This window comes from Hydra viridissima, unplaced genomic scaffold, assembly GCF_058129835.1.
Source record: "Hydra viridissima isolate aposymbiotic clone 2 unplaced genomic scaffold, HvirCarnegie_v1 scaffold_7, whole genome shotgun sequence".
NCBI lineage: Eukaryota > Metazoa > Cnidaria > Hydrozoa > Anthoathecata > Hydridae > Hydra > Hydra viridissima.
This window is the reverse complement of record NW_028324306.1, coordinates 12,373,263-12,401,188: the sequence shown is the minus strand read 5'-3', so window position 1 is coordinate 12,401,188 and position 27,926 is coordinate 12,373,263. Positions and strand designations below refer to the sequence as shown.

General features: G+C 28.8%; 2 protein-coding genes and 2 non-coding genes across 5 annotated transcripts in view; 2 read left to right on the top strand and 2 right to left on the bottom strand.

The window, feature by feature from the left end:
* The window catches only part of LOC149886160 (uncharacterized), a 102,396-nt gene that overhangs the window by 54,014 nt on the left and 20,456 nt on the right, over positions 1-27,926 (top strand). The gene's annotated exons all lie outside the window — the stretch shown is intronic.
* On the bottom strand, positions 42-27,701 carry LOC145197359 (kinase suppressor of Ras 2-like). 2 transcript variants are annotated; one of them, XM_090093786.1, is made up of 19 exons: positions 26,984-27,696; positions 24,097-24,243; positions 23,493-23,658; positions 22,942-23,205; positions 22,628-22,786; positions 22,215-22,374; positions 22,006-22,115; positions 21,331-21,588; positions 19,800-19,875; positions 17,865-17,946; positions 14,568-14,654; positions 12,625-12,719; positions 12,394-12,478; positions 10,235-10,323; positions 9,818-9,914; positions 9,207-9,346; positions 8,904-9,035; positions 596-728; positions 42-399 (listed from the first exon to the last, which is right to left on the bottom strand). In XM_090093786.1, exons 1-19 carry the CDS (start codon positions 27,122-27,124, stop codon positions 244-246), a joined length of 2,577 nt encoding a protein of 858 aa, XP_089949912.1. In that variant the 5' UTR covers positions 27,125-27,696; the 3' UTR covers positions 42-243. The 2 variants fall into 2 exon arrangements, 1 of the variants encoding a protein (XP_089949912.1); XR_016454411.1 differs by lacking the exons at positions 42-399; positions 596-728; positions 8,904-9,035 and adding an exon at positions 17,467-17,524 and having other exon boundaries at positions 9,314-9,346; positions 26,984-27,701.
* Positions 1,775-1,847, top strand: Trnar-ucg (transfer RNA arginine (anticodon UCG)). The gene has a single exon. It is a non-coding gene; the product is annotated as a tRNA-Arg (tRNA).
* On the bottom strand, positions 6,569-6,641 carry Trnar-ucg (transfer RNA arginine (anticodon UCG)). The gene has a single exon. It is a non-coding gene; the product is annotated as a tRNA-Arg (tRNA).

The following is a 27,926-nucleotide window of genomic DNA, read 5'->3' as shown; positions in this document are numbered from 1 at the left end:
TGAATTTTCGAATCATTGAGATTGTGTTAAATACCCTTGACGAAAGACACGCACAGTTAATTTAATAAAATAATAAGCAGAACTCCTTTTCAAATAATCTATAAAAATAATATAACATTAAAATTAAAAATAAAAAAAAGATAAAAGAAATCTATACACCGATGGAAGGTAGGAGTTGGATGTTATGCATCAATGGGAGGTAGGAGTTGGGTGTTATACACCGATGGAGGCAGGAGTTGGGTGTTATAGTATGAGAGCATTTGCTGACCGCGTTAGGTAAGTAGGTTGACTAGGTGAGCGAAGAAGCTTCCTTTTTGGCAACCTTTCAAAAGCTTTAAGGAGTTTCTCAAAAGTAGGTCTGTTAGCTGGATCATACGCCCACATCATAGAGAGAATATCCTATGAAGAAAGAACGATAAAGAATAAAACGTTACCGAAAAATAGAGGTGCATATATTTTACTTTTTAATTAGGCACTTTTAAATTAGGTACTTTTAGTTTTTGCATGTATTTGCAGAAAAAAAAAAAAAGAAAAGAAAAAAAAAGAAAAGAAAAAAAAAGAAAAGAAAAAAAAAGAAAAGGTTTTTAAAGCTCACCTTTGCTTCTCTAGAGATTTCGATTATTCCGTTTAGGGGTTGCTTGTAACCTTTTCCGATTTTCCAAATTATTGTTTCACTATGCTCGCCATCGAACGGCCATGTCCCAGCTAGTAGTTCAAACCACACAACACTGAAAGAATAAAAATGAAAAACTTTTTATATCCAAGTAATTTTAATTAGTAAATTGCTCTTATTTGATCAAAGTCCACAAAATCCTCTCCTTTGACCATAGTCTACAAAATCCTCTTTTAACGCATCTTATTTTTAAAAATACTCTCAATAGGCCGCATTTTATGTTCTGATTGAGTTTAGGTGAAGAAAACTAAGATACTACCCCCATAAGTTCAGCGATAATGAAGTTGAATTTAATGGTTGTTTACAATACAATGATTGAGCGGAAAGTTCACGAATGAAAAAAAAAAAAAAAAAAAAAGAAGAGAAAAAAAAGAAAAGAAAGTTGCGAGTCTAAAAAAAAAAAAAGCAACTCATATTTATACTCTCAAACTTCATTTCGTTTCTTCTTGCGAAAAACTAAAAAAGATTTCGTTTTTAAAATTGTCATAATACTTCTTTGGCTTTTAGGCTCACCAATAGTATTTGGTTTCATTTTTTGAATTCTTGTTTCGGTTTCAAATTTCATTTATCAAGAAGAAAAAAAATTTCTTTAAGCACTTTTCTCTTACCGTTTTCCCTTTTTAAGCACTTTTCTCTTATCGTTTTCCCTTTTTAAGCACTTTTCTCTTATCGTTTTCCCTTTTTAAGCACTTTTCTTTTATCGTTTTCCCTTTTTACAACGAAAACTTTGTTGATAGCAGGTATTGTCACGTGATTAAAATAACTAGCCAGCTACGCTTATTTTTAGAGCTCCAAGTTTGATTCTTGATTCTTCCTTGAAAAAAAAAAAACCCGGTACTTTCTATACGCCACGATCGCTAACGTTTCGTATTATACGTTAATTTTAAATAGCAAACTGGGGTAAGCTACAGAAGTACCACTTCACAATTAAAATTTATTCCATTTCAGGTTGATGCAATTCTGCGCATCAAATTCATAGCTTTTTGTACAACGTTTTGACACTCTTACACATTGTTAAAATTGATAAAGCTCGTACATCTAGCCACAGTATTTTTTTTTTTTTTTTGCTTTTTAATAGAGATTAGTTTCAAAACTAATTACGGCTGCGTGGCCCAATGGATAAGGCGTCTGACTTCGAATCAGAAGATTGTGGGTTCGATCCCCATCGTGGTCATACTTTTTGATACTTCGTTATACAACAACTAAAATGTGCGTAAATTCAGCACGACGCTTTTAGCAAGAAATCTCCAAACGCTGGAAAAAAAAGCTTTTTTCAGTGTTTGGAGATTTCAGTGTGGTCAAACTGAAAAGCAAAAATGAAACTTATCATTAATGCAAAATAGAAGTTAATAATGTCCAAAGTTATTATTAACCTCAGAGATAATTTTTCTAAAGCTTTTTTCTTGCTACTTAATTGTTGTAATTGTACATGTTAATTGTTTTGCTAATTGTTGTAATTACAGTGGAGTTGTACAATATCTACAGTAGAGTGCAAAGGTTTGGGTTTTCGTTATAAAGTGACAATGGGAAACATTATTTGAATTACAAACTCAAAGCGAAGTATCAATTTAGCCCTGTGTTACTGCGATGAACAGGAAAATCCGCTTCAAGTTTCCTGAGAAATATTTAAATTGGACTTTTAAAAAGTGGGCAAAAATTTTCTGGAAAGATGAATCGATGTTCTTGATATTTGAGCATTTTATCTGAAGATAATTCAAATGTGAATTACTCTTAGAAGGAAAGAAATTCTAAAGATGCTCTACTAGCGATTGCAATCCCGGGATCCCGGGATCACGAAATCCCGGGATCCCGACCTTTTTTATGATCCCGAAATCCCGGGATTGTCTAACATCAATCCCGGGATTCCCTTTTAGATCGAACAAAACAAAGCGTAATGAAAAAATATAATAAAATACCAACAATTTTGCGTATCAATAAAATAATTTTTATTTAACATAAAATTGTAAAAAGCATTGTATTTTCGGTTGTACAATAAAATACGATATCGAAAAGGATTGATTTAGAGAAAAACAAAAGTGAAAATCTTTGCACTATGTCATGTTGGTTAACATACACTATTTAAAAATTGAATACGATCTGATTTAAATAATAGATTTGTAAGCAAAGAAAAATATTATTATAGTATGCTTGCTTGCGATACCCACACTTTTTATCATTACATACGGTTTACATTTATTTTGTAATAATTTGTTATATAATACAAATTTACGTTGTTTCTAAAAAGTTACTTACGTAAACACTTTAAAAATATCCGCGTTAAATTAGTTAGATTTTTTAATACCTGAGTTACTATTGCTAACAATTTTTTATAGCTTATTTACTATTGTCAGTTTTTTCAAACTGAAGAAAAGCTCGTTTCTTATAAGGTAGAATCTTATAATTAAAAATTAAATCAGCATGTCGTATGTGGGTTTTACAATTAAGGTAACTCAGCTGTTTGGAAATATTTTCTACGGGATGGAAAAGGCCAAACAGCGATGTGTAAATTACCAAACTGCAAGAAAATTTTAAAAATTGGTGGTGGCTCAACAAAAGGACTTCATACAAATAGACCTGTATGAATTCGCTGCAAATCAGCCAGATTTCAACAATGAATTTTCTGACAGTGATTCATCCGAGAATGAGGACACTGAGGAAGATTTTTTGGACTACAATCATGAAAAGATAAGACCTAAAATTGAACTAAATGAAGTTCATTATGGGCCAGTCATTAAAAAAGTACGAAAACTAATACTAAAATTTAAACAATCACCTACCAAGAACGACATCTTACAAAAATATATTAAGGCTGAATTTGGAAAACAACTGTCTTTAATAATGGACTGCAAGACACAGTGTAGCAGCCTTCTGTCAATGCTTAAACAATTTTACAAAGTAAAAAATTGTACACAAAAACCATGAATTGATATTTAACGTTAACGTTCTTTGCTTGTATTATTGTCAGCATCTTTTAATTTTGTAAGCATGAAATTAATAGCAATGTTGGCTGTAAATAGGTTAGAATCTCGACGACATAATGCTTCAACCGTTGTTTTAATGGGAACTAAAGTTGTAATAATCTCTGATAATATTGTCACTTCATCATGTGACAGAGCTATAAAATTATCTTGCACTGGGTATACCCAGTGCAAGCCAACCCTAACTGGGTATACCCAGTGCAAGATAATTCTATAACCCTAACTGGGTATACCCAGTGCAAGATAATTCTATAGCTCTGTCCCATGATGAAGTGACAATATTATCAGAGATTATTACAACTTTAGTTCCCATTAAAGCAACGGTTGAAGCAATATGTCGTAGAGATTCTAATCTATTTACAGCCGACACACAGTGAGTTAAAAAGGTTAAAAAGCGGCAAAAAATACCTAACTACTTAATACATGTACATTAAACATATACTATACATCAAAATAGGGGTTTTTGGGGTCAAGGAATTCAAATTAGGAACTTAAAATTATTTTCACATGCACTAGTTACCCGTATAACGCACATGTACGCGTTAAAACGCGCGTTAGTGCACTTTAAAATTCTAAATACTATTTTTAGTAAAACATTTAGCTTCCTTGACCCATAATATAACAATATTATATTAATACACAAACGCTCGTGTATGTGTTAAACGCACGCATTTACTAAACGCGCGCAGACGCGTTACAAAGCGAGTTATAAATCTTTAACGCAAAAAAAAACAAAAAAACAATTTATAATCCAAAAATAAAAAAATCAGAGTATGAAAATCTTTTCACAACTTGAATTACTAACCAGTTCAATAATTCAGTACTAATATCCAATACCAGAATAGATATTCATATATTGTTTTGTCAAACGCAACACCCGCCCCTCCGTTTTCGATTTAAAAACAGCTTTCGGAGGTTTGTGAATTATTACACAAACGTCCGAAAACTGTTTTTAAATCGAAAACGGAGGGGCGGGTGTTGCATTTGACAAAACTATGCATGAATCTATTTAAAATATCTCCTAAAGGAGCAGGAGGTCGCAGTAAATACTTCAGGGTTTATTTGGCTATAATTTAATGGTTTTGTTTCACAAAAATTGAACGTGGAACAATGTGGAACTTTTTTTTGGCTGGCACTTATGTTTAAAATTGTGCATTAAAATTTTAATTTTCAAAAGAATTATCTAAAAAAAACTGTTTTTTAAATCTAAAAAAAAAAGCAAATAAATTATTAATATCTAAGCACTCAGTAATTTAACAAAAAAAAAAAATAAAGTTTTGTAATGAGGTGGAAAATAAGGTTTCTTACAAGATAAACTACCTTAAATTTTCATAATTTTATGGTGATAAATTTTACTTTTTACACATATATCCCTTTAAAATTACACGTTAATACCTATGGAATTATCTAAAGTTGATTTAAGATCAAAAAGTAGTTTGCTTTTACATTTTAAGTCTAAAAACGATTAAGCTTTCACTTTTTTTTTGGACTTTTTGCCGTTTTTAGATTAATCTGACTCACTGTGCGACATTGCTATTAATTTCATGCTTACAAATTTAAAAGATGCTGACAATAATACAAGCAAAGAAATGCGTAGAGCTTTAATGACTCGCATGCATGAACGCCGAACCGATATGAGTGGACTTCTGCAATACCTGCATAACGGTCGAAGCCCCGTTGAAGTCGATAAAGAAATAATTACAGTGCCTTCTTCATTTAAATGTCGAAAACTTTTGGTAGAATTGTTGGAAAGATTAAATGCTTCCAATCCTGCTCTAGTAAGAGCATCAGTTAAGTCGGACATGCTGGATTTGATTGAGGAACCTAAAATGGCTCCTGAGTTTGAAAGTAATACTTTAAGTATTGAAGAGGAACTTGATGTTATTAAAGAAGGACAATCACCAATACAACCAATTAGACATGAAATTTTGTCATCAAAATTTCAAAAAGAAATGACACTATTTGAAAATGTGGATACACGTGGCGATTAGTTAGAAAGAGTTTATTCTTTTCTAACGACCGTGAAGTCGACAAGTGTCGAGGCTGAGCGGGCATTTTCTTCCGCTGGACTGTTCAATACAAAAATTCGTAACCGTTTAGGCGATAAAACTTTGGACGCGTTATGCTTCCTGAAGTCGCATTTCGAAGCACAAAAAACATAACATATCTCCTTATTTCTAACATAATTGTTTAACATTAATTAACATGTAAAATTTAATTAACATGTTAAATTAAATTCATCTAATAAATATATTTTTAGTTAAACGTACTGATTTTATTCTACTTAATACTATATAGAAGTTGTATCTGCTTTTCAATCCCGGGATTAATCCCGGGATCCCGGGATTGATGTTTTTCAAACCCGAAATCCCGGGATTGAAAAAAACCTCCGGGATTGCAATCCCTATGCTCTACTCAACTGAATGCCACCGGCTCCTTCACTTTATCTCAATTTATTTGTCATTAGAAGTGCCTTACAAAACTACACTTGATTTTCGCCATTAGGAAGAGAAACGATGATAGATTTTAGTTCTAAAGTTGTAAAACCTTTGGTGACCGAGTAATCTCTTAAAAAACACTTAACAGCATGTGACCGAAGTACTTTTGGCTTTAAAACTAAACATAAAAAAAAAAATCTATAACATGGAATTTAAGCTTTTTTTAAATTACATATCATACCGGAGTACTCATTTTTTGGATGAAAATAACGCGGTGCAATCCTAAGTCATTACAAGTGCTTTAACCTTCTTCTATGACTAAAACGGTAATTTTTATTTAGATCCATACAAAAGTGTGTATAACTTGCGAGGTATTTTTTACATCGCATGCCTTGTTTTGTTTGAGTTTAACTTAACTTTCGCAAAAGCAAATAACTTCTCTCACGGAGTAAGACGTTTTAAACTGTAATAAAAAATAGTGACCACGATGGGGATCGAACCCACAATCTTCTGATTCGAAGTCAGACGCCTTATCCATTGGGCCACGCGGCCATGTTAAATATTGTCTTTTAAATTTATAAAATAAATAGAGCTAGACATCGGGGTTTTTTACGACACCAATTTATTCACAAGTAAATGATGATCTATCTAAAGGTTTTTTAACAGGGACATTTTGACTGATCGCGCATAGGAACTGTGTACATATTTTTATTCAGTATTCATCGACATTTCATCATGAAAAAACTTACGCCGTAACGCTATTTACAAATCGAACAGTTATATTACAAAAATCAGCCTTCTGTGAATGTTTTTCGTGCGCTTAAATTTATGGTCAACGTAATCGACCTATGGAACCCACTATACCGCACACCGTCGACAAAATTGAGAATTATTTTACTTTATTTGATGATAGTCGACCGAATAGACCACGATCAAGCACTTAGTGCGGAAAATGCAGCGGCGTAACCGAGAGCTTTCACAATGACCCTGAAGAATAGATTCGGCACCGTTTTCAACGACTTCGCAAGGAGTTTGACATGTTAGTTTGAGGCCTTTAAAACAGTGATAAGCAATAGAGTATTTTGCTGCTTATCACTGAAAATCATAAATTACCATTCCTTAAACTAGATAACTTCATGATACCCCAACTCCCGACTTCAATTGTCTGACACTGTGCTGTATATTCTCAGTAGAATGCTAGGTGTGCCACCACCAAGCACAAAAGAGCTACTTCACAAAACAGAAAGACAGTAAGTATTCAATTAACTATGCATCAGAAAGACTCTAAGTATTCAATTAACTTTGTTTCGAGAGAGAGAGAGAGAGAGAGAGAGAGAGAGAGAGAGAGAGAGAGAGAGAGAGAGAGAGAGAGAATTAGAAAATTAGTGACTGAAGAAGCTGCTAAACTAAAAGAAGAACTTAATGAGCCTCTCAAGGGACGCTTTGTGTTTCTTAACAGAGTGAACTATTTTGCAATTAATGCCCGATTTGTTTTTAAAAAAAATGAAGTAATTACCTTGACATTGGCAGTAAAAGACACCAAAGCTAATCACATCAGCGAATTTCTCCAGGTCTTGGTGGAAAAGATTCAAGAATATGAACTGACAATCTTTCAAGCATGATTTTGACAAATTCATAATTTTATTATTGACTGCATTAGAGTTATTGCATAACAAGAGTTCAGAAAAGTTGTTATTCAGAAATTGCTTTCTAATAAATATTGTTTAAAGCACTAAGTGGTTGGATTATTTGGTGATGAAATAGCCAATGTTAACATTTTACTACAGTAAATTTGTTGTTTCAAATTGGTTACTTATGAGGGAGCCGGAGTCGGGAGTTGGTCCATGATAAAATCAAGAAGTCGGAGTCGGAGCCGGAACAGCGGCTTACCGACTCCACAGCCCTGCATAAAACATGTCAAGCTGGCGTAATTATTCTACACAACTTTGAAATTCATATTTTCGAATTCTTTTTTGAAGTATTGCAAAGTTTTTTGAAGTATTGCAAAGTTTTTTGAAGTATTGCAAAGTTTTTAAAAAGTATTTAGAAGCAAAATAAAAACATTTTAAAGAAAAAATTCAAGGGAAATTATTTTCTAAACTCTTATCTTTTCAGTCTTTTCATAAATATGATCGATATTTCAGCTAAACGTTGCCTAACTTTTAATACTGACCAAAATATCAGTGAATCGATATTTTGGTCAGTATTAAAAGTCAGGCAACGTTTTAAAATGATTTATTCACAGAATTACAAATTAAAGAATAACAACTATGAAATTCAGACTAATGAATAAAGAAGGCTTTTCCCTTACACTTTAATCTGCTTCAACTGAAGAATGCTGAGAAAGTCTAACTGTGAAACTATTTGCTTTTAACATGATATTTTAACATCCCATTTGATAATTATCTAAGAGTCTTGCATAAATAATAACACTTGAATGACTAGTGAAAAGTACACTAATCAGTCTTGCTTATGCTGCATCTTTATTTGTCACTGGGAATCATTCATTCATCTTGAATGATTGCAAGTGATACATTGCATTCTTAAAGTAATTTTACAGTTAATCAGTGATATTACAGTTTCTATCTATTTTCCAAATTTACTATTGTTTATATTTACCAAATTTACTATTGTATATTATTGTTTATGCATTGTATATCAAATTTTTCAAATTTATTATTATAAAATAAAACAAATATTTTAAAGACTAGTTCAATTTTAAATTATTTAAATTGAAAATTTATAAAGAAAATCTATAATCTTATAAATAAAAACATTGTAGAAGCAAAAAAACAGAAAAAGTAAAATATTTACCCAAACGCATACACATCTGTTTCTTTTGTATAATAAGCAACTTCACAACCAGCATTTGAAGGGTTAATTAGGCGAATAATTTCAGGAGCTTGGTAACAAAGCCATCGCTGTGGTATTAGCAACTCATTTGGCCTTTTTTTAATTTAAAAGAAGAAATTACACTAATTTTTTGCAACATTTTATTAGAATTTGTATTTTTTTTTTTAAAAAAAAGAGTAGCTTTTTTAATCCTTTTGATGATTTGTTGATAGCACATTTTTAATACAAAAAATTAAACTGCTTTTTTGTTAAAACGTAACCTACCTCTTACTGTTAGCAACTTTTATATCCGCAACACTGATCAAGCCAAAGTCAGTGATGACTATCTTATTATGTTCAAGAAAAATATTTTTTGTTTTTAGATCTCTGTGAACAATTCCCCTTGCATGAAGATAACTCATAGCCTGAAAAAATTAAGCAATAAAAACTACAACTGTCAAAAAATCTAATTATTAGTGATGAAAACCATTTTAAAATCAAAATATTTTATGTAAGTATGTAGTTACATGTAAATACCATATATATTCAAATAGCCAGCTTGTTTTAAAAAAAATCACCTAGCTTAATTTGCCTGTCTCTCTATAATTACTTCCAAATATAAAAATATTTTAAGTACTAATTTTCAATAAGTACCTACACCTCCCCCCCCCCCCCTCCTCCCAACAGTCTTGACAAACACTGTTGATATAAATTATCTTTATTTTATAAATTTAGTGAATTTTATTGTTCAATATTCTGAAAGAAAAAAAGGTGCCAGGCTCTTTAAAATTTCCAATAATCAAAGTAAAATTTAAAAACTTTATATTTAAAAACACAAGCTTAATTCAGATTATTGCATTTATTAAATAATGGTTCTAATCAATAAAACTATGTACCTGTGCTGTTTGTTGAATGATTGATATAAGTTTAACATCTTCAAACTTGTCACCTCGAATATGTATGTGTTGATGCAGTGTAAAACCTTTACATAAGCTTAACAAAAAGAAGAAATGTAATTCATAAATATATTAAAAACTTTTCTAGAAACTTTTATGAAATTATAAAATTTGCTGCAGTTTATTGCTTTGTTAATGTTAATATGTTGTAATATATTTATCATACAGTTTAGTATAATTAAAATGAACTACGTAAATATAATTTATTGACAATAATTTTAAGTTAACCAATTTTTAATTCATCTTTAGAGCAGAAAGTTTTTTTGTTTTTTTTTTTAAATTCTTAAAATTAGAAAGTAGGTCCTTGTTATTTTAAAATTAATAAAGCTAAAAAAAAACTTTTCAGAGATAACTTACGAACAAACAATAGCTAGAGTGGGTGGCTCCATGCATGCACCCATAAATAATATAAGATTTTCATGCCGTGTTCTTCTCAAAACTTGAACCTTAAGAAAAAGTATTTGAATGGAAGTGCATCAAAGACAAATATTTATGAACTACTGTATTAGGGTGTCCCAAAAAATAAAATATTTACTTGGAATATTTCATGATTATATATGTCAAAATAAGTAATTTTACCAAATTTGAGGGTTGAAAGACCCCCTGGAAGGACTAGATATAAACACTGAAAAAACCAGATGATACTTATTTTTAATAATTATTCACTGAAAACAGATTTTCATTTTCTCAACCTATTTTTCTAGTAACTTTATTGAAAAAAAAAATGTTTTGTTGAAAATTTGAGGTACATCATGTAGAGTAAGACAATCCACTTTGCTAAATGCTCTTTTCCCACATCTCTGAAAATAATTCTTTGATTATTTTCAGAGATGTGGGAAAAGAGCATTTATCATAAATAGATATAAAGCTAACATATTTATAAAGTATATCAAGTTTAGTAATACATTCCACAACCTGTTGCAATGAGAAATAATTAAACATCCTTAAATTTAATTTCTACCTATGTGATACTATTTCCTCAAAGCAGCTAAGATTTAAGTCAACTAACTCTATTACCCCCAGCGTATTTTTAACAACTTACATGCCAAATACCTGGGACAAACTGTGGGGGTATAACTAGGGAGTGAAATCTAGGAACCTAGCAAAAAAAGGCTTAACAAGAAATGGAAAAGCAAACCAACTAAAAGTAAAGAAATTAATCAACATTTTAATTTAAACATAATTTAATTTATAAATTTTCTCTTAAAATTTTCAGGTCTAAATATTTAAAAATGGTTTGATAAAACGGTTTGTAACATTGTTAACTAATGTTGGGGTACACCTCTTAAAAAAGAAACAAATATCACCCATTATGATTTAAAGAAAAGACAAAGCTCATAATGGACCACTTCAGCTTATCAATAAGTGTGCAAGCACTGACCAAAATGACAAAAGCACCAATGAAAAATCTGTATGCAAGGTTTTAAAAACTGTTGACAAGACAATTTGCAAAAAGTACACAAAAAAGTTTTAATTGTGCACAAAAAGTTTGAAGCTCTTTGTGCACAATAATAACTCTTTAAGCAGATTTTTAATAAGAACATTTTTCAAACTGACTCCTTCATGTATCATACTGCACAGGAGGCCAGGAATTTCTTAGGAAATTCAATTGTCCAAAACACCTTAAAGAACTGACTACAGAAGTTGTATGATCTGCGATAATTCTACCTAAGCAATAAAGTTCAGGACTTCTCTTTAAACGAGTAGCCTGTTGGCCATAAGGCTAGGTTTGTTTTAGACAGGATGCATTTAATGAAATGGTGGAAGAGTACAATCAAATGATGAGAACAAGTCTTAAGAACTCTCTTCTTAGACATTTTATAGAGATTGTTATTGTGTCACTAGCTGACCCAAATGTAGATGATGTGGAAAAAACATAAATACACAGGAACTGATGAAGTATGTATGTATGTATGTATGTATGTATGTATGCATGCATGCATGCATGCATGCATGCATGCATGCATGTATGTATGTATGTATGTATGTATGTATGTATGTATGTATGTATGTAAGTATGTAAGTATGTAAGTATGTAAGTATGTAAGTATGTAAGTATGTAAGTATGTAAGTATGTAAGTATGTAAGTATGTAAGTATGTAAGTATGTAAGTATGTATGTATGTATGTATGTATGTATGTATGTATGTATGTATGTATGTATGTATGTATGTATGTATGTATGTATGTATGTATGTATGTATGTATGTATGTATGTATGTATGTATGTATGTATGTATGTATGTATGTATGTATGTATGTATGTATGTGTATGTATGTATATGTACATACATGTATATGTATATGTATATATATATGTATATGTATATATATATGCATATGTATATTACCCCTATATAAAAAATCAGTTATCTGAAAATGAGAAAATTTAATTTGTGACATCTAATAAGAGTGATATGTAAAAACATATTATAAGACAACTATAATAACATTCGGCAAGGAATTGGAATTATACCAAAAAAAAACTAAATGAAATAATCATTCTCTTTGTTTTACCTTGTATTTAAAGTCATTTTTCTCTGCCACAGATGGATTCTCCAAATACAAGATTTTTAATGCAACTTCGCCGTGCCATTTTGCTCTAAAATGACACAATTTATCATGATTTATCATCAAATACTTTCAAATAATAATTTCTATTATCATGTTAACTACTTTTAGGATTTAATGACTTTAACTGGATGTTTCTCTGCATTTTTAGCAGATTCATAAATAATTAATACTTACTTGTATACTTTGCCAACTCTCCCAGTACCTATAAGTGAGCCAACTTCTATATCTTGATAGGGTATTACCCATTCTGAAATCAAGCTGCCACGATCCTATGATAGTTTGAGAAAATTATAAAAATATTTATGGTAATTTAGTAACACAGCAATAAAGATAATCTTAAAATGCATTTTTGAATCTTTAACATGACAGCAAATTTTAAAACTTTACTGAAGTTTTCTTTGAATTTTTTTTTTAAACAAGTATTTATAAATTTTGATTTTTGTGTTGATTTTTTGTGAGGGTTATGGAAGAGAAGGGGCAAAAGGTAAGAGAACTTTGACCAGCAGATCAATACCTAGCATGGTATATAGCCCCCAAATCTTTATTATTACCTATACAGTGTTTCACCATCTTTAGAGTAAACAATGTTTTCTTGCTTTACAGGAAGCCTAATATACACTTTCCCATCAGACAGGAAGCAATTAAACTTGGATACATCACCCAAGAAAACATTTTTATTTAGGAACATTTTTGCAAACCTTAATTGCTTTAGTCAATTTTTAATCTTATTAGAAGTTAAAAAAGGATATTTTTTTGAACACCCTAACAATTTGGTAATCCATATTGGTTAAAGTTTTTCTTGGAAATGGCTTTTCAAACTTTATCATCAGTGGTATTGCATTTTTCAATATGATTACAACAGCTTTGAACCAACTTTCTACAACAACCTAGTCGATGTGAAATTTGAGAAATGTTAAGCCCATTCAATAACACATTTAAAATTATCTTACTTTTTTTTTACAGACAAATTTTTGTTTTGACCCCATGTTCAGTAACTACAAGAAAATTAAATGTACGTAATAATACAATGTCTCGCTCCACCAATTAAGAAATTTAATAATACAATATCTCGCTCCACCAATTAAGAAATTTAATAATACAATGTCTTGCTCCACCACTTAAGAAATTTAATAATACAATGTCTTGCTCCACCACTTAAGAAATTTAATAATACAATGTCTTGCTCCACCAATTAAGAAATTTAATAATACAATGTCTCGCTCCACCAATTAAGAAATTTAATGAAAAACTCCAATTTATGATAATAAGTGGGATTCTCCACTACTGTGTGCTATTTCATTGAACACATCCATGCAATCAAACTACACAATAAAAGTTTTTATTATCACATTGACATATTTACATTTAAAAAAATGCCAGTTCCAACTTGCAAGTTATTGTAATAAATTAAAATTAAATATGTAGAAACATGCAATAAAATCCAATTCAAAAAAGATCTTTTGGGTTATGCTACTTCTATGAATTCACTATTGAATTTTAAACATTACTTAAATGTTTAGGTACACAATGATGTTTATTATTGTTAACTTATTTTCTTTTTCTTAAAAAAGACATCAATTTAGCTCTGCAGTTTAAAGAATTGATTTCAGGGCATATGTTAAGTTCCACATTGCACAAATTATAGATTTTAACCTACTCTACAACTGAGGCAGCAAGAAAAAGGATTGTAATTTTTTTTGCCCTCTATTTCAATATTATTTCTTCCAGTCTTTTGGTAAAGATTTTTGTCACTATCATCACAAGACTTGTTTTTATCTTTTGCCCTTCTTATATGATATGCTGGTTTTCATTCTTTTTTTTTTTTTCCAATCCTGTATAGACTTTAGTTAAAGGCTTAAATCTTGTGATAATATATCGGCTTATGATGATGAGAACCTGAAAATAATTTGATATTTTTTGTTTAACTAAAGTGTTTAGTTTTCTTTAACTTTAGTTTTCTTTAACTAAAGTGTTTAGTTATTTTTGAGCCCCTTTAAAAGTATTCCAAAAAAAAAAATGATGACCTTTTAGATCATTGGATCAATCTCAATGATAAATATCTATCATAAAGACATGTTAATTATTTTTAAAAGGAATACTATAGTTGTACTACTTACCCGCATTTTTACATGACGTGCAACATTTGAAATCTGATTATGCAAATCATCAACAGCACACACGCAGTCATCTTCACACGGTATTGTCTAAATCAGATCAATCAAAACCTCTGATAGTGATTTATAAAACTATCCTGAGGAAATTATAATATCTGTATTCCCAAACAAGATCTCAACTTATTCTTCAAGTTCTAATCATAACAAACTACATATACTATTTTTATTTATCTATTATTTTTATATATTGTTTTTATATTCTATTTTGTAAGGTCCAAATAGACTAGATAATCCATCAGAAAAGTTACTAAAAAAAGACTTCTTAAAAGAATGTTGCAAAAATTATCCAGAGATTCAATTATCGGGAAAATATTCATTTCATGTATTTTGACAAGTAAAAAAAAAAACATTTTTCTATCAATATGCAAATTTGATTAAATATATTTTGAATGTTTTATAGTTTTAAAGAGTTAATGCACATTGGCTAGGAAAATAAGCAGCATGATCAATAAAGCGTCAGCTATGAATTTAGTACAGTGCACAATGGGCCAAGGGTGGACAAAAATAGAAAAAAGAAGCATTTAAGTTTAAAATTTTTTTTCATACAAAACTTTAAGTATATACCCTGAAAGCTAAGAAATTGCAAATAATGATTATTTTAATTTACATGTCTTCAGTTCAGAGGCCCTTAAATATTTGACTGATCTTCAAGAATTTGTAATTGTAACAAAAAGCATCATATATTTACAATTGGAAGATCTACATTTTCCTGTAATTACTTAAAGTATTATTAGATTGATACTTTATGTCATCATAAAATGCAACATTTTAATTAAAAAAATTCCATAAAAAGTTCATAAAATGCAAAATTTTAATAAAATATTTATTACTGTTTATTTCTTTAGATTGTTAAACTGATTATGAAAGCTGAGAAAGATAGTACCTTAATACAACAGATTTTCTCAGGGGACAACTCATTAGTTTTAATATAGCCACTTATCAAACAACCTGCCTAAATGCACTTCCTAAAGGTTGCAACCTATATCCTACATGGCTATTCTAATTCTGTCAACCTACAAAGTCTGATCGATTATTTTGTTACCAGTTGTTTAAAAGACAAAAAGAAAACAATAGCTCCTGAGAACTCAGCACTTTTTCTCTTTTTCACTTTTTCTGGGTTTGATGGATTAACCAGTATACAAACAATTAACCTTGAAAGTGAAGACAGAGCCAGTCTCTTTTACTGTCCCATTTTACTTTTTAGACTAATGAGAAACCTTCATGAACCTTTTACTGCCAATCTCTCAGGTTCATGTACTTTAAAGAGCATGTTCCTATCTGGGTAATTTTTTGCTGCATGTGGCAATACCCTATTGCACCCTAATGTGTTACAGTTATTTTTAAAGAGTAGTCCTATTTTCAAAAAAGTAAAAAAAATAACAAAAATTTAGTAAAAATTCAATAACCGTGTTGAAACCCTATAACACCCTCTAGACCTTAGTAAATTAGGATGGTGCATGTGTTGATATCTGCAGAAAAAAAAGCCATAGTTTCACCGCAATTATGGGTTTTTCTCTAAATTTTCTCACTTTATTATATCTCCTGAACTCAATTGGTCAAAAAGTGCATGTCAACAAACAGTGAGTTTGTTGTCATGTGCTCTACAATGATAGTATCTTTTTCTGAATTACAAAAAATAAGTACAAAAAGCATGCAAAGTGAGGGGAAACATTCTTGAAAGGAAACGGATTCATAAGTTTTTTTTAAAAATCCAGCATGTGTTTGAAGCTCACTACTCCTTTTGAACAAGTTGCACAATAAGAGAACATTTCAGCAGTTAGAAATCTTTTTGATTTTTTTGAAGCTGAATTTGTAGCTGAATTTTTTAGTTTAAAACTAAGCTTATCTGTTGTCTAAGAAAACCAACAAAAACATTTCCAGGTTTTTCATTTCTGCTGAGAAGAATGATTTTATGCTGTTTGGTTTTAAGCTACAAGTATTTTGGGTTTGTCTTCCCGTGCAAACTTGATTTCTGTCCCTGTCCAAACTTGATCTCTATGTTATTGGCTTTGAACTTTACATAATTTTTTGTTTATTGAGAATGTTTTTAAATGGTTATTGTTTAATTCAGTTTAAGAGAAAAAAAAGTTGACCAACAATAATAAGTATTGTCTTTTCCTTATATCATATATTCTTAGGGTAAGTTATATGCTAAAAAGCAATTGGTAAGTTGCTGGGTGTAGCTGATGTTATATTAACTGTGAATTAATTTTACAAAAACTTTTTCAGCCTGTTTGGTTTTAGCCTTATGGATTTCTCTTGAGAATTCAGGGGGTATTATTTCTGTTATAATCTACACCAGTGAAGAAATTATACCTGGGGAGGAGAAGGAGGTTTAAATTTGCATACAGTTTAAAAATGGGAGGAGTAAGTCTGACTGTATGGGGGCAAGGACAAATTTTCTTTAGCAAGAGAAACAGCCAAGATGCTTTTTGTTAAATGAGTCAGCACATAGCTTAAATATTGTTCCTTTTTTAACTTACATGGCAGCAACTTTTCCTTGTTGTGACTTTATTTAGGTTTTCAACTACCACAATTTAGTCTCTAAATAAATATTCTGTTTATTCTTCTGAGGGATTTCATGCAGAAACATTTTAAAAATGATTTTTGTTTAAAAACTGTCAATCTCAGCCCACTGTGCAGTGCAATCCATTAATCATTTTACATCAATTAATTTTTTATCATAAGATTACAATATTTTTAAACATTTTAATCATTTAAGAAGTCCATTTAGTGAATTATTCAAGATTTAAGCTTTTTTTTTTTTTAAACTTTTAACTATAAAATTAATGCTTAATTACGTTTTATTGTATAATATACCATCAACATTATGTTAATATACCATCACTATTTATTTCTTGAAGTTCTCCACTCAATCTCAACGATCTTTGTAATATGAGCTGATATTATAGAATAAAAATAAATATTTACTTAAAATTATAATACTGATAATACAAATTGTAATACTTCATAACTTCTAAGAACTATATTTTTATTAATTAAATTTAAAAAATTATATTTATATCAACTTTATTGAGGCTAACTGTATTTACAATAACTTCCTTATACTAAATGTATTTGTAACAACTATGTTTATATATAATTTTTATGAATATAATTGATATAAATATAATAGTATATATTATAGTAACTCTATCCATAAAAAAATTGTCTTAGAAACAATAATAGATATTTTTTGGGGGGAAAATAAACTTTTAAGAAAAACAAATATCAACATACATTCTCTGAACTCTTAGTGTCAGTACTACTTTTTGATAAAGAACTTCCTCCAGTCATTATCAGCGTATCTGTAGAAGTTTTGCTAACATAAAAAGAAGATCTATTTTAGATGGACTTAACTGTTTGGAGCAATTTAAAATTTGGTTGATTTAAATGAGGAGGTAAATTAGAGAAATTAAAACCAAAAGGAATAACTCAACTTTATTTTCCTTTTTTGTTTTTATTTCCTGTTAAATACCTTATGGTTTGAAATTTCTTTTGATTGCACAGTATATGTTAACTGCTTACTTTTGCTTTGTGAAACAAAAGATATATGCTCACTTTTAATATTTTAAATAAAAGTAAAAAAAATTTGAATAGATTTTAGATTAATTGCTGAATACTCCAACAATAGCTAAAAAAAAAAAAAGAAAAAAAAAAGAAAAAAAAAAAGAAAAAGAAATTCATAAGTTAATCAGGTCTGCTAACACAGCTTAAGAGGAAATATTGGTTACTTATGCATTTTAACCATATTTCCAACTTCCTAAAATTTCTATTTATTTAGGAAAATACAGCTACTAAAGTGTCAAGATAGACAGGTAAGAAAAAATAGAAACTTTAATCAGTGTCTAGATTGAACTTCCAATTTTTCCTAAACACTGTTAACTACCCTAAACTATTCTTTACAAGAATTTTCAACACAAATATTGAAGGTCTAATGATAAGCATCACTCTATGGTATAAATTCTTTGACCACTTTTTTACAATTTGGATGAAACTGATTAGAACAATGCAACTTAAATTTTTTTGGAAAAAAATTTGAAACTCAAATCTCACTGACTTTATAATATAGATACACAATTTCAAATATAACTAGATGAAAATAAATGAAAGTAGAAAGCGCTATTTTATAGAGTGAAAAATGAAAATTGAAAGAGCTATATTATAAAGTAAATATCTCATTTGATCATTTTAAAGTGATTGAATCATTCAAAGTTTATCATTTAAATCATTTCAAAGTGATTCTGATCTACAAGTAATTAGAGGAAAATTAAAAGCATCATTCTTATGCAACAACAGCAATGTACAAGGCCCTTTAACACAATACAACGAAGAAAATAAGATAACCTAAGCTACAGCTAATAATATTCAGCAAATAGGATATTAGGACTCATCATTTGGTTCTAAACTTTTTCAGATTTGAATCTTATTGCGACATTTGCATTTAATCTGTATTACACTTCTAACAAGATCTCAAATGCTATCAGAGCACTATTTTAACTAGAGTTTTGTTTGAAAACGATAAAACATATAATTCAACACAGAATGACACAAACCAGGTTTATAGTGTGAGAAAAATTTTTTTAAAAAACTTCAGTTGCATTTGCATTCTGCACAATTCTAGTTAACTTAACAACAGTTATGAATGAGAATTTTGACCTCAAAAGCCAGGAAAGTAAGTTTTTGGTTTCAGATCTCAAAATTTAACATTTTTCAAACTTTTTCTCTCTTGATTTGCAATTTGCATTGTATTACACTTCTATTGAACTCTCAACTTATATTAAAACATAATATTTTGTCCATAAAATCAGTTAGCTCACTGTGCACTTTTATCAAACGAACAAATGTTAGTAAGTCATTAAGTTTTAAAATCAACAATTAATTTTTAACACGCAATGTTAAAAAAACCATGAATTTTCTATAAATTACAACATTTCATCTAATCTTATATTGTTTTAATATATATAAAACTTATATTGTTTTAAAAATAAAAGAAAATTATTTTTAAAAATTCCATTATCCAATGTAAATTGCAACAACCAATAGAAATTTTTGAGTTATCTCATTTACTTTAAAGATTGCTATTGTAAACCAATGACAAAAATATAAACCACTAAATAATATAAATATATTATAATAACAACATAAATATAAGTGATAAGAACAAATGTTTACCTTTTTGTAGAACTTATTGTACTTGAGAGAGAGTCTTGAAAATTTTTCAAAGGAGATGTTTCAAGTGGATGATCTTCTAAAAAATAGAATTAATCTCTTAACTAAAAAAATAATTACTTAAAAAGGAATAAAAGTCAGCTGCAAAAAACAAAAGTTATTCTAATTTAACAATTTCATAGAATTATGCAATAAAAAAAAAAATTAATAAAATCATTTTTGTCTAAAAAAAAGTTAATCATTTTACTACAGAAAACGTTTTAAAACATTTCCTGCTGTTTTCTGCTGACAAATGAACTATTCTGTACTAACAAATAATGAGTATTACAAAAGTAAATACAAAATATTAGGAACAAATAATAAGTAAAAAATCAAAAAAAAATTATTGAATAGATAAAACTCTATTTTATTAAATTTAACTGAATTTAAAATGACTGATTATTAAAAAGTAGGGTTTGTAATCCTGTGCTATATTTAAAATCCTGGGATTCCAGGATTACATTTACCTATCCCCGGGATCCCAGGATTAATCCTGGGATATTTAAATACCTGTTCTTGAAAGATTTTAACATTATTTTAAGAAAATTTTAAGAAAATTAATAACACATTTAAAGTATGTTTAGAAAAAACTATTAATCAAATCACAAGGAAATTCTTTGGTTTTTTGATATTACACATAATTATTTAATTATAAAGAGTTTGGTTGTTTTTATCTATATATAATATACATATGTAATTATTTTTGATTATTTTTAAAATACGTTTTGAGGGAGCAGAGCACATCCAAAATTTCATCACCCAGATGACTTCTTAATTTTATTGCAAAAAGTCCGGCCACAGAAAAAGCACATTCAGATTCTGCACTGGTAGGCTTAATAATCATTAAAAAAATTATCCACTCCTTGCAAAAAATTCAGACTCATAAATTGTTAATTATGTAGCTGGATTTGAAGCGTCTAGTCTTTCGAGTAACTCAATTTACTGTTGCACTGTTTAATTTACTGTTAGAAAATTTACTGTTCAAATAACCAGCAATTTTAATTTAATTAAAACTAGTACTATAAAAAAGTCACAAACAGATAACATCTATTCGAGATAAGAATGGTAAGAAACTTGAATAAATGCGACTAAACAAATTTTTAAAATACCATTGCAATTCAATTTTAATTATTATAATAAATCTAATCCCATTATTCAAAGACATGAGTTTTTTAATTGCAAGAATTTTGAATTTGTGAAGTTCAAATTTGATTGCAATTAAACAAAAAAAAATAATTTAGGAATTTTCAATATAAAAATAGTCAAATCTCAACCGAAGAACTTTTAATTTAAAAATGTTTGACTGAAAAAAATTTAAAAAAAAAATCCCGGGATTAAATGCTTAATTCTGTGATTTCGGGATTGTTAAAAACTGCCTGAATCCCAGGATTCCCAACCCTATTAAAAAGTAAATAAAAAATAAATAATATTTCAATAAACTAACATTTAGGTAAACAACTAACTAAGCGGAGCCTCCAAACAGATCAAATAATACCTGGAAAGTGGAATATTTCATTTAGAATTTTCTTTTCAGGTGTGCCAACAGGAGAATCTGAATGAAAAGGAGAAGAAGAGATAGAAGAGGAGGAAGCAGTTGAATAAGAGTCAGCTGATTGCATACTCATTTTGTGTGATGAGTTTTCTTTCGGTTTTTGTGCAAGATTGCCATGACTACGATGTTCAGGTTTAGTAACTTGGATTTGATGCAGAAAGTCATTAGGTTCAGAATTTGTTCTTTTCATTACGTGTATCCCTAAAGATTAAAACTATTTTTACTAAAAAATTTAAGAAGACAATTTTTATGGAAAGTTACAAAAAAGCCATTAATTTTTACTATAAATAAAATTTTGGGTTAATTCAAAGATAATTCAACTTTTAATTTGGTATATAACTTCATTACATTTGGAAAGGTTTTTTTTTTAAAATTAAAAAAGTTGAAAGTATATTTTTCTATCAATCTACTAGATTTTATTGATTATTAAAAAACTACATAATTTTTCAAAAATTTCATACAAAATCTTTGATTAAAAAGTTACAAAATAAATGAACTTTATATAGAAATTTTATACAAAAACACTTGTTGACAAAATTGGCATGCTAAGACCCATCCAATAAGTTTAGATGAAAATATTCAATAAAAGTAGTTATAACATAAAAATAGGTAAGTAACCTTCAGGTTTGCCTTCCTTCCGCATAGCTTGTTTAAATATTTTTTCAAGAGATTCAGGTGGACCACAAAAAGCAGGAGCTTTTCGTGAGCATTTTTTGTGGCATTTAAAGCTTTAAACAAAGAAAAAAACAAAGAAAAAAAAAACAAATGTAATCATTCACAAGTCACAAGTGCCTCATTTAAAACCAATATAGTTTATAATCACTCACCCACAAACTTTGCATTTGAGTCCAACAAACATGATTCGATTGCAGTAATCACATGCTATTGAGACAAGTAGTTGTTTAGCAGAGTATCTATGTTTAACTGAGTGCATCATAGATGAATGCCAATTTGCAGATGGAATCCGAGGTGACTGGGAAAGGGATGCTAAAGAAATTTTTTTTATTGGTTTTTTTTATTTAAGAAATATAAAAAAATAGATGAAAAAATAACAATCATATATATAAAATACATAGAATAGAAATATATATAAGAGAAACTATAGTTTAAAGAAGTTACTTTTACATTTTTCATATTGCTTAACAGCACAAAGCTCACACTGTTACCTCAAAAAATATTACATTTTAATTTAAATAACTTTATCAGCTTAAAAAGCAACAAGAATAAATAGAATGCTCACAAGATCTTGATTTTGAGTGATCTGAATCTGTGGCATCGGTATCAACTGATGGTGTAATAATTAAATTTGGTCTATTTTTTGAGTCAGTTTTAACAATTTGATACCTTCTACTACCTAAACTCCCAGCGCTGCTTACGCTTTCTGTCTTCTTCCTGTGACCTGTGATATAATTAACTTAAATAAGAAATAGTAAACAATAAAATCTACATAAATATAGGCCTAATAGTAAAAGTTCTAAATTAATCAAAAAAAAAAGAAGTTCTTTTCAAAAAAAATACAATTTACATTCTAACAAAAAAAATCAAGCAAATCACCAATATTGCCTTCATCAGATTTACTATGAGGCATAACTGAGGTTAACCGACGATTAGGATTTGGACTTGGAGGTATTGATCTACTGAGAGAAGGAGTAAAAGAAAGTGTTTGATTTAGATTGTCAATAGCCATGGGTGAGTATGAAAAAACTGAGAGATATGTTGCAATAGATGCCCGAATGTTTGGTGAATGGGAATCAGGTACAGAATCATACCAGCCAGACCACTTGAGATCCAAATTTTTATCACCACTTTGCAACCTATCTGCAATTAAACATGCTGATTATTGAGAAATACCTTAAACAAATAGTCAAACATATCAAACAAATAGACATAAAATTTATGTCTAGACATAACATTTATTGGTTTTTAAACATATTCTAAATTTCTAAATGCAGATAAAATCACTGAAAATTTTCTTTTAAAATTAAAAATTTCAAATTGTTTTAAGTTAACTTAAAGATTGATTTAATATATTAGTTCTTAAAGCAAAACTCTGCATTACCACAAAAAAATACCCACAAAAAAAAAAAAAAAAGAGCAATCCTTACCCACAAAATGTCTCAATATTCTCAATGCCATACTTAACCTTCGATACTGTGCATACAATTTTTCAGCTAAGACTTTGTCATCATCATGACTATAGAATATTCCCCTTATCTTCTCGTCAGAAAATAAACACAGTTCTTCTACAGTTGAACATCTTTCTGAAATAGCCTTAAAATGTAACAATGATAAAAATGTACACTTTGTTTATCTAAGACTATTTATTATGTTTTACTTTTATCAATTTTATTGTTGAAAAAGAAAACTACTAATTTTGAAATCAAGATTAATATTAACGTCATCTCCACTATATCAGTACTACACAAATTGCGGCTAATACCATGGCAAAAAACCAATTTAAAGTTTATAGAAATGTCTAGAACAAGTCCACTTTAATTTTTTTTATATTTGATAAGATAATTTCATCTGAGTTATGGCTGAAGGCACCGAAAATTCTTTTAGAATAATTCAAAGCCTATTTCTAATGCTTAAAATACAAATATTCTCTTTGCTTCTGCTTTCTCCTGGCAAAACCTTTCCTAATGTATACAACATATACATCAATTAGTGTGATCATCATTGACAGAAGGTTAATACATAAAAATTTACTTCAACCATATCACCAGCAATATCAACCACAGTTAGGAATTGAGACAGCTGTGGGTAATTATGAACTTCTTTTTCGATTTGCACAATACCTGGTCCAAAAGTAATTTTTGCCACAACCTGCTGAGCAAAGAACTTCATTAATTTTCCCTAGAAAAAAAAAAAAAGAAAAAGAAATTGAAAGCACTTCCTTTTTGCTTTCCTTTTATAATAAATGAGTAAAAAACAAATTAAAAAAATATAGATAAAATACAAATAGTAAAAATGACGGATACAAATAAGATAATTAACCTTTAAGAAATAATGTAAAAACAGATATAATAAGAATAAAACACTAATAATATAAATAACACACAAAAAATATAAATAATATACCAATCTTTTTAATAACTTTATTTAGGGAGTTTCTGCTATTAGATTCAAAATTTGACTAAGATGCCCTCACTGCTCTCCAATTAATACATTCATAAGTTTTTACATACTTAAGTCTTTACATAGATAAGTTTTTCATCGTTTAGGTTTTAAATTAAGGGAGTTATTCAAATATTACCTTTGCAAAGTGATTTTAAAAGAAGTTATTTCTGTTTATTTTCTTTTGCCCAAAAAATTGTTTTTTTATCAATATTCTTTAATTAAAAATTGTATTTAATCTTAACATAACTTAAACGTTAAAAAAAAAAAATAAAACTTAACATTAACTTTTGCAAAAATACATTACAATGTTAATCCTTAAACATGGTGAAAACTTTCACATAGCTTTTGACAGGTAATCCAGAATACCAAATTATTGTAATTATCAGTTCCTACCATCTCTTGATTTACATGTCTTTCAATGTTATCTTAATGTTATGGTGTCATTTTTGTGTAAGTTGTAAGCCACAACAAGTAACAATAAAGTGATTGCCATGAAGGTGGAAACTGCAAAGAAAACTCTTGCATTGTGTAGTATACCAGGATGTTAAAAAAAACATTTTACTATTCTTTACTGCCAAAGCAGGCTTCATTGAAGAGAAAAATAGGAGGTGCAACTCAAAAACCAAATGCAGCTAATAATTGAACCGTAAAGAGGTGGGGGTATTGTGATATTTAGATTTGGGTTACAATCAACTTGTTATATATTTATGATGCCAATCGTTGAAAATTTGGTAAGAGGGTGTCATGTACTTAAAGTTGTTACAAAACAATCCACATTGACAGAACAGCAGAATGTTGAGCCATCCCATATTTATCTCAACACATAGCTTAAAACAGTCTAATGGAAAGTCACAAACCTGTACAAATGGTTCTGGGAAAGAACAGAAGCTGTGTGGCTGGGCACAATACTTGCATTCATTCAGGTGGGAGTATCAAGGACATGATGTAGAATTATGCTTGGACTTCAATCAGATAGATTACATAACTTCTGTTTAGTTAATGTAACGAATATATAGTGATAATGATTTTTTTATTTTTTTTTAGTAATAATTTTCTTAACAACTTTTAACTTTAGTCAAAACTTTATGAGTTAAAAAAACCTAATAAAAAGTTAATTTTTTAGAAAAAAACAAACGAATAATCTGAAAAAAAGTAACTTTTAATTAATTAAAGTTAATTTTGTAATACTTGAATAGGTTCTAATGTAAGAAAACTTATGAATTAAATTTGATAATTAAAACATGTTGAACATAATTAGGCTAAAATTTAAATATTATTGGCTTTAAAATATTACATGTAAAAAACTGTAGAATACTTATAACAGACAAAAATCTAAACTAAAATTGTCTTTCAACTACTAAACTACTCTTCATTTAAACTTCTAAAAAACAAAAACAAAAAGCATAAAGCTATATACATATACACACACATATACATGTATACATGTATTGTATGATATGTATGCAGAACTTGTATATGTATATGTATATATATATATATATATATATATATATATATATATATATACATATATATATACATATACATATATATATATACATATATATATATACATATACATATACATATACATATACATATACATACACACACACACACACACACACACACACACACACACACACACACACACACACACACATATATAGATACATGTATTGTATAATATGTATACAAATTTGTATATGTATGCATAAACTGTATAGGTATATATACACTATATTTGTATATGTATCCTGTATGATTATGATATATATGCAAACACTGTATGATATGTATACCTATACTGTATTATGTGTATACACATTCATGAGCTAACATATTGACCATTTTTGTAGCAATTAATAAAAACTTACTTTTAAAAAACCAAGGTTTTTTAATGTTTGCACATACCATAAACTATAAAATAATACTCTTAAAGCAAAGTGCTTTATTTAACAATCTAGTATTACTATTTTAAGAAATTACTTAAATAAACTTTTATTTAGAAATGTAATTCTGTAATACACTTAAAAAGATCTTTTAAGTTCATCCAAAATAAGAATCTTTAAAAACATGCTTACATCTTTAAAAAGTTGTAGGCATGTTTAGAAATTTTTATATACCTATAGACCAAGAGAATAATATATTTATCAAACTGAAAACAATGTTTTTTTCAAACTGAAATGAAATTAGGAAATTCTTTATTTTGTAAACTGTAATTTTTTTAAAAAGAATTTAAAATGCCATCATTAGAAAGAAACTTTTTTCTTATTACTACAAGGTAAAACTAATAAATGTATTTGAATAAGAAAAGTTAGTATGTAGTTTGCTGATGTGAATTTTCAATTGCTAGAGTATAAGCTCTAATTGATTTAACTCTAATACAATAATATTCATAAACTGTATGTTTGGCATGCTGTGGTGTATGTATATAGGGTCAAACATCACAGAATGATTTTTTTTTTCAATTTACCTCAAGCTCTGATTTCTCATGGCATATCAACTCAGAAGAGTCAGTCCTTGTTTGACTTCTCAGACCTTTTAACGACTGTATTGTAAGCTCTACCATACGTTGCAAATAGTCCAATCGTGATAAAAGGTTAGAGATTGTCATAATTTGTTTTTAAATAATCATCCATCCAGAGTCAGTGACTGAGAAAGAATAACCATAATCTATCTTACATATGTGAATGATTTTGTTCATTGATTGTTTACTAACTTTGTCTTTTCTTTTCACTTCTTTTATTCAAGATTTGCATAAACTAAATGTTTTGCAGGAAGCGAGCAAGACGGAGTACAAAAGAGAAATTTGCTGTCACAAAGTACTTTCGCATGGGTTATACACTTATTTTTACTTGACAGAATGAAATTTGAAAACTGAAAGCTGGAGTCAAGCACTTCAGATGCCTGCTTTCAAATTAAACTATTATGTAGCTATTGAGATTTTAGTGTCTCGGCAACGAAAATGAAACTCCTTCCTCTCGGAGGTACTCTGCGACAAAATAACCTCTTATCCTTTTCTTAAACTGAAAAGGGCAGATGGAAAAATAAATATAATGCTTGAACTAATTTTCTTTTAACGATTAATTATTTATCAGTTCGTTTTAAATTATTTTAATTAGGCTAACTTAAGATAATTTACAAACTAAAAATGAGCGTATAGTAACATATAGTTGCAAATTTGTCGGGGCTTTTATTTCACATTTTCAAAAATGAAGTTTCCGTGCGCTGTATGTCATATGTTAAGAATCGACCTTTACTTTCTGAAATCAATTATTTTTTGAAGGGTAAAATCTTTGGATAATTATCGCCTTTGACCTCTGGCCTCTACATTTTGATGGTTAAAATCTTTGGATAGAAATAACAAAACTATTGTTTTATTTCGGTAAAATATTTATTAACAGGAAAGTTATGAA

Coding starts and splice junctions, on each gene's coding strand:
- LOC145197359 (XM_090093786.1), bottom strand. CDS start 27,124: ATGACAATCTCTAACCTTTTATCACGATTGGACTATTTGCAACGTATG. Junction 23,659..24,096: donor TTGCTGGTGATATGGTTGAA/GTAAATTTTTAT, acceptor TTACATTTTAAG/GCTATTTCAGAAAGATGTTC. Junction 400..595: donor AAATCTCTAGAGAAGCAAAG/GTGAGCTTTAAA, acceptor CTTTCTTCATAG/GATATTCTCTCTATGATGTG.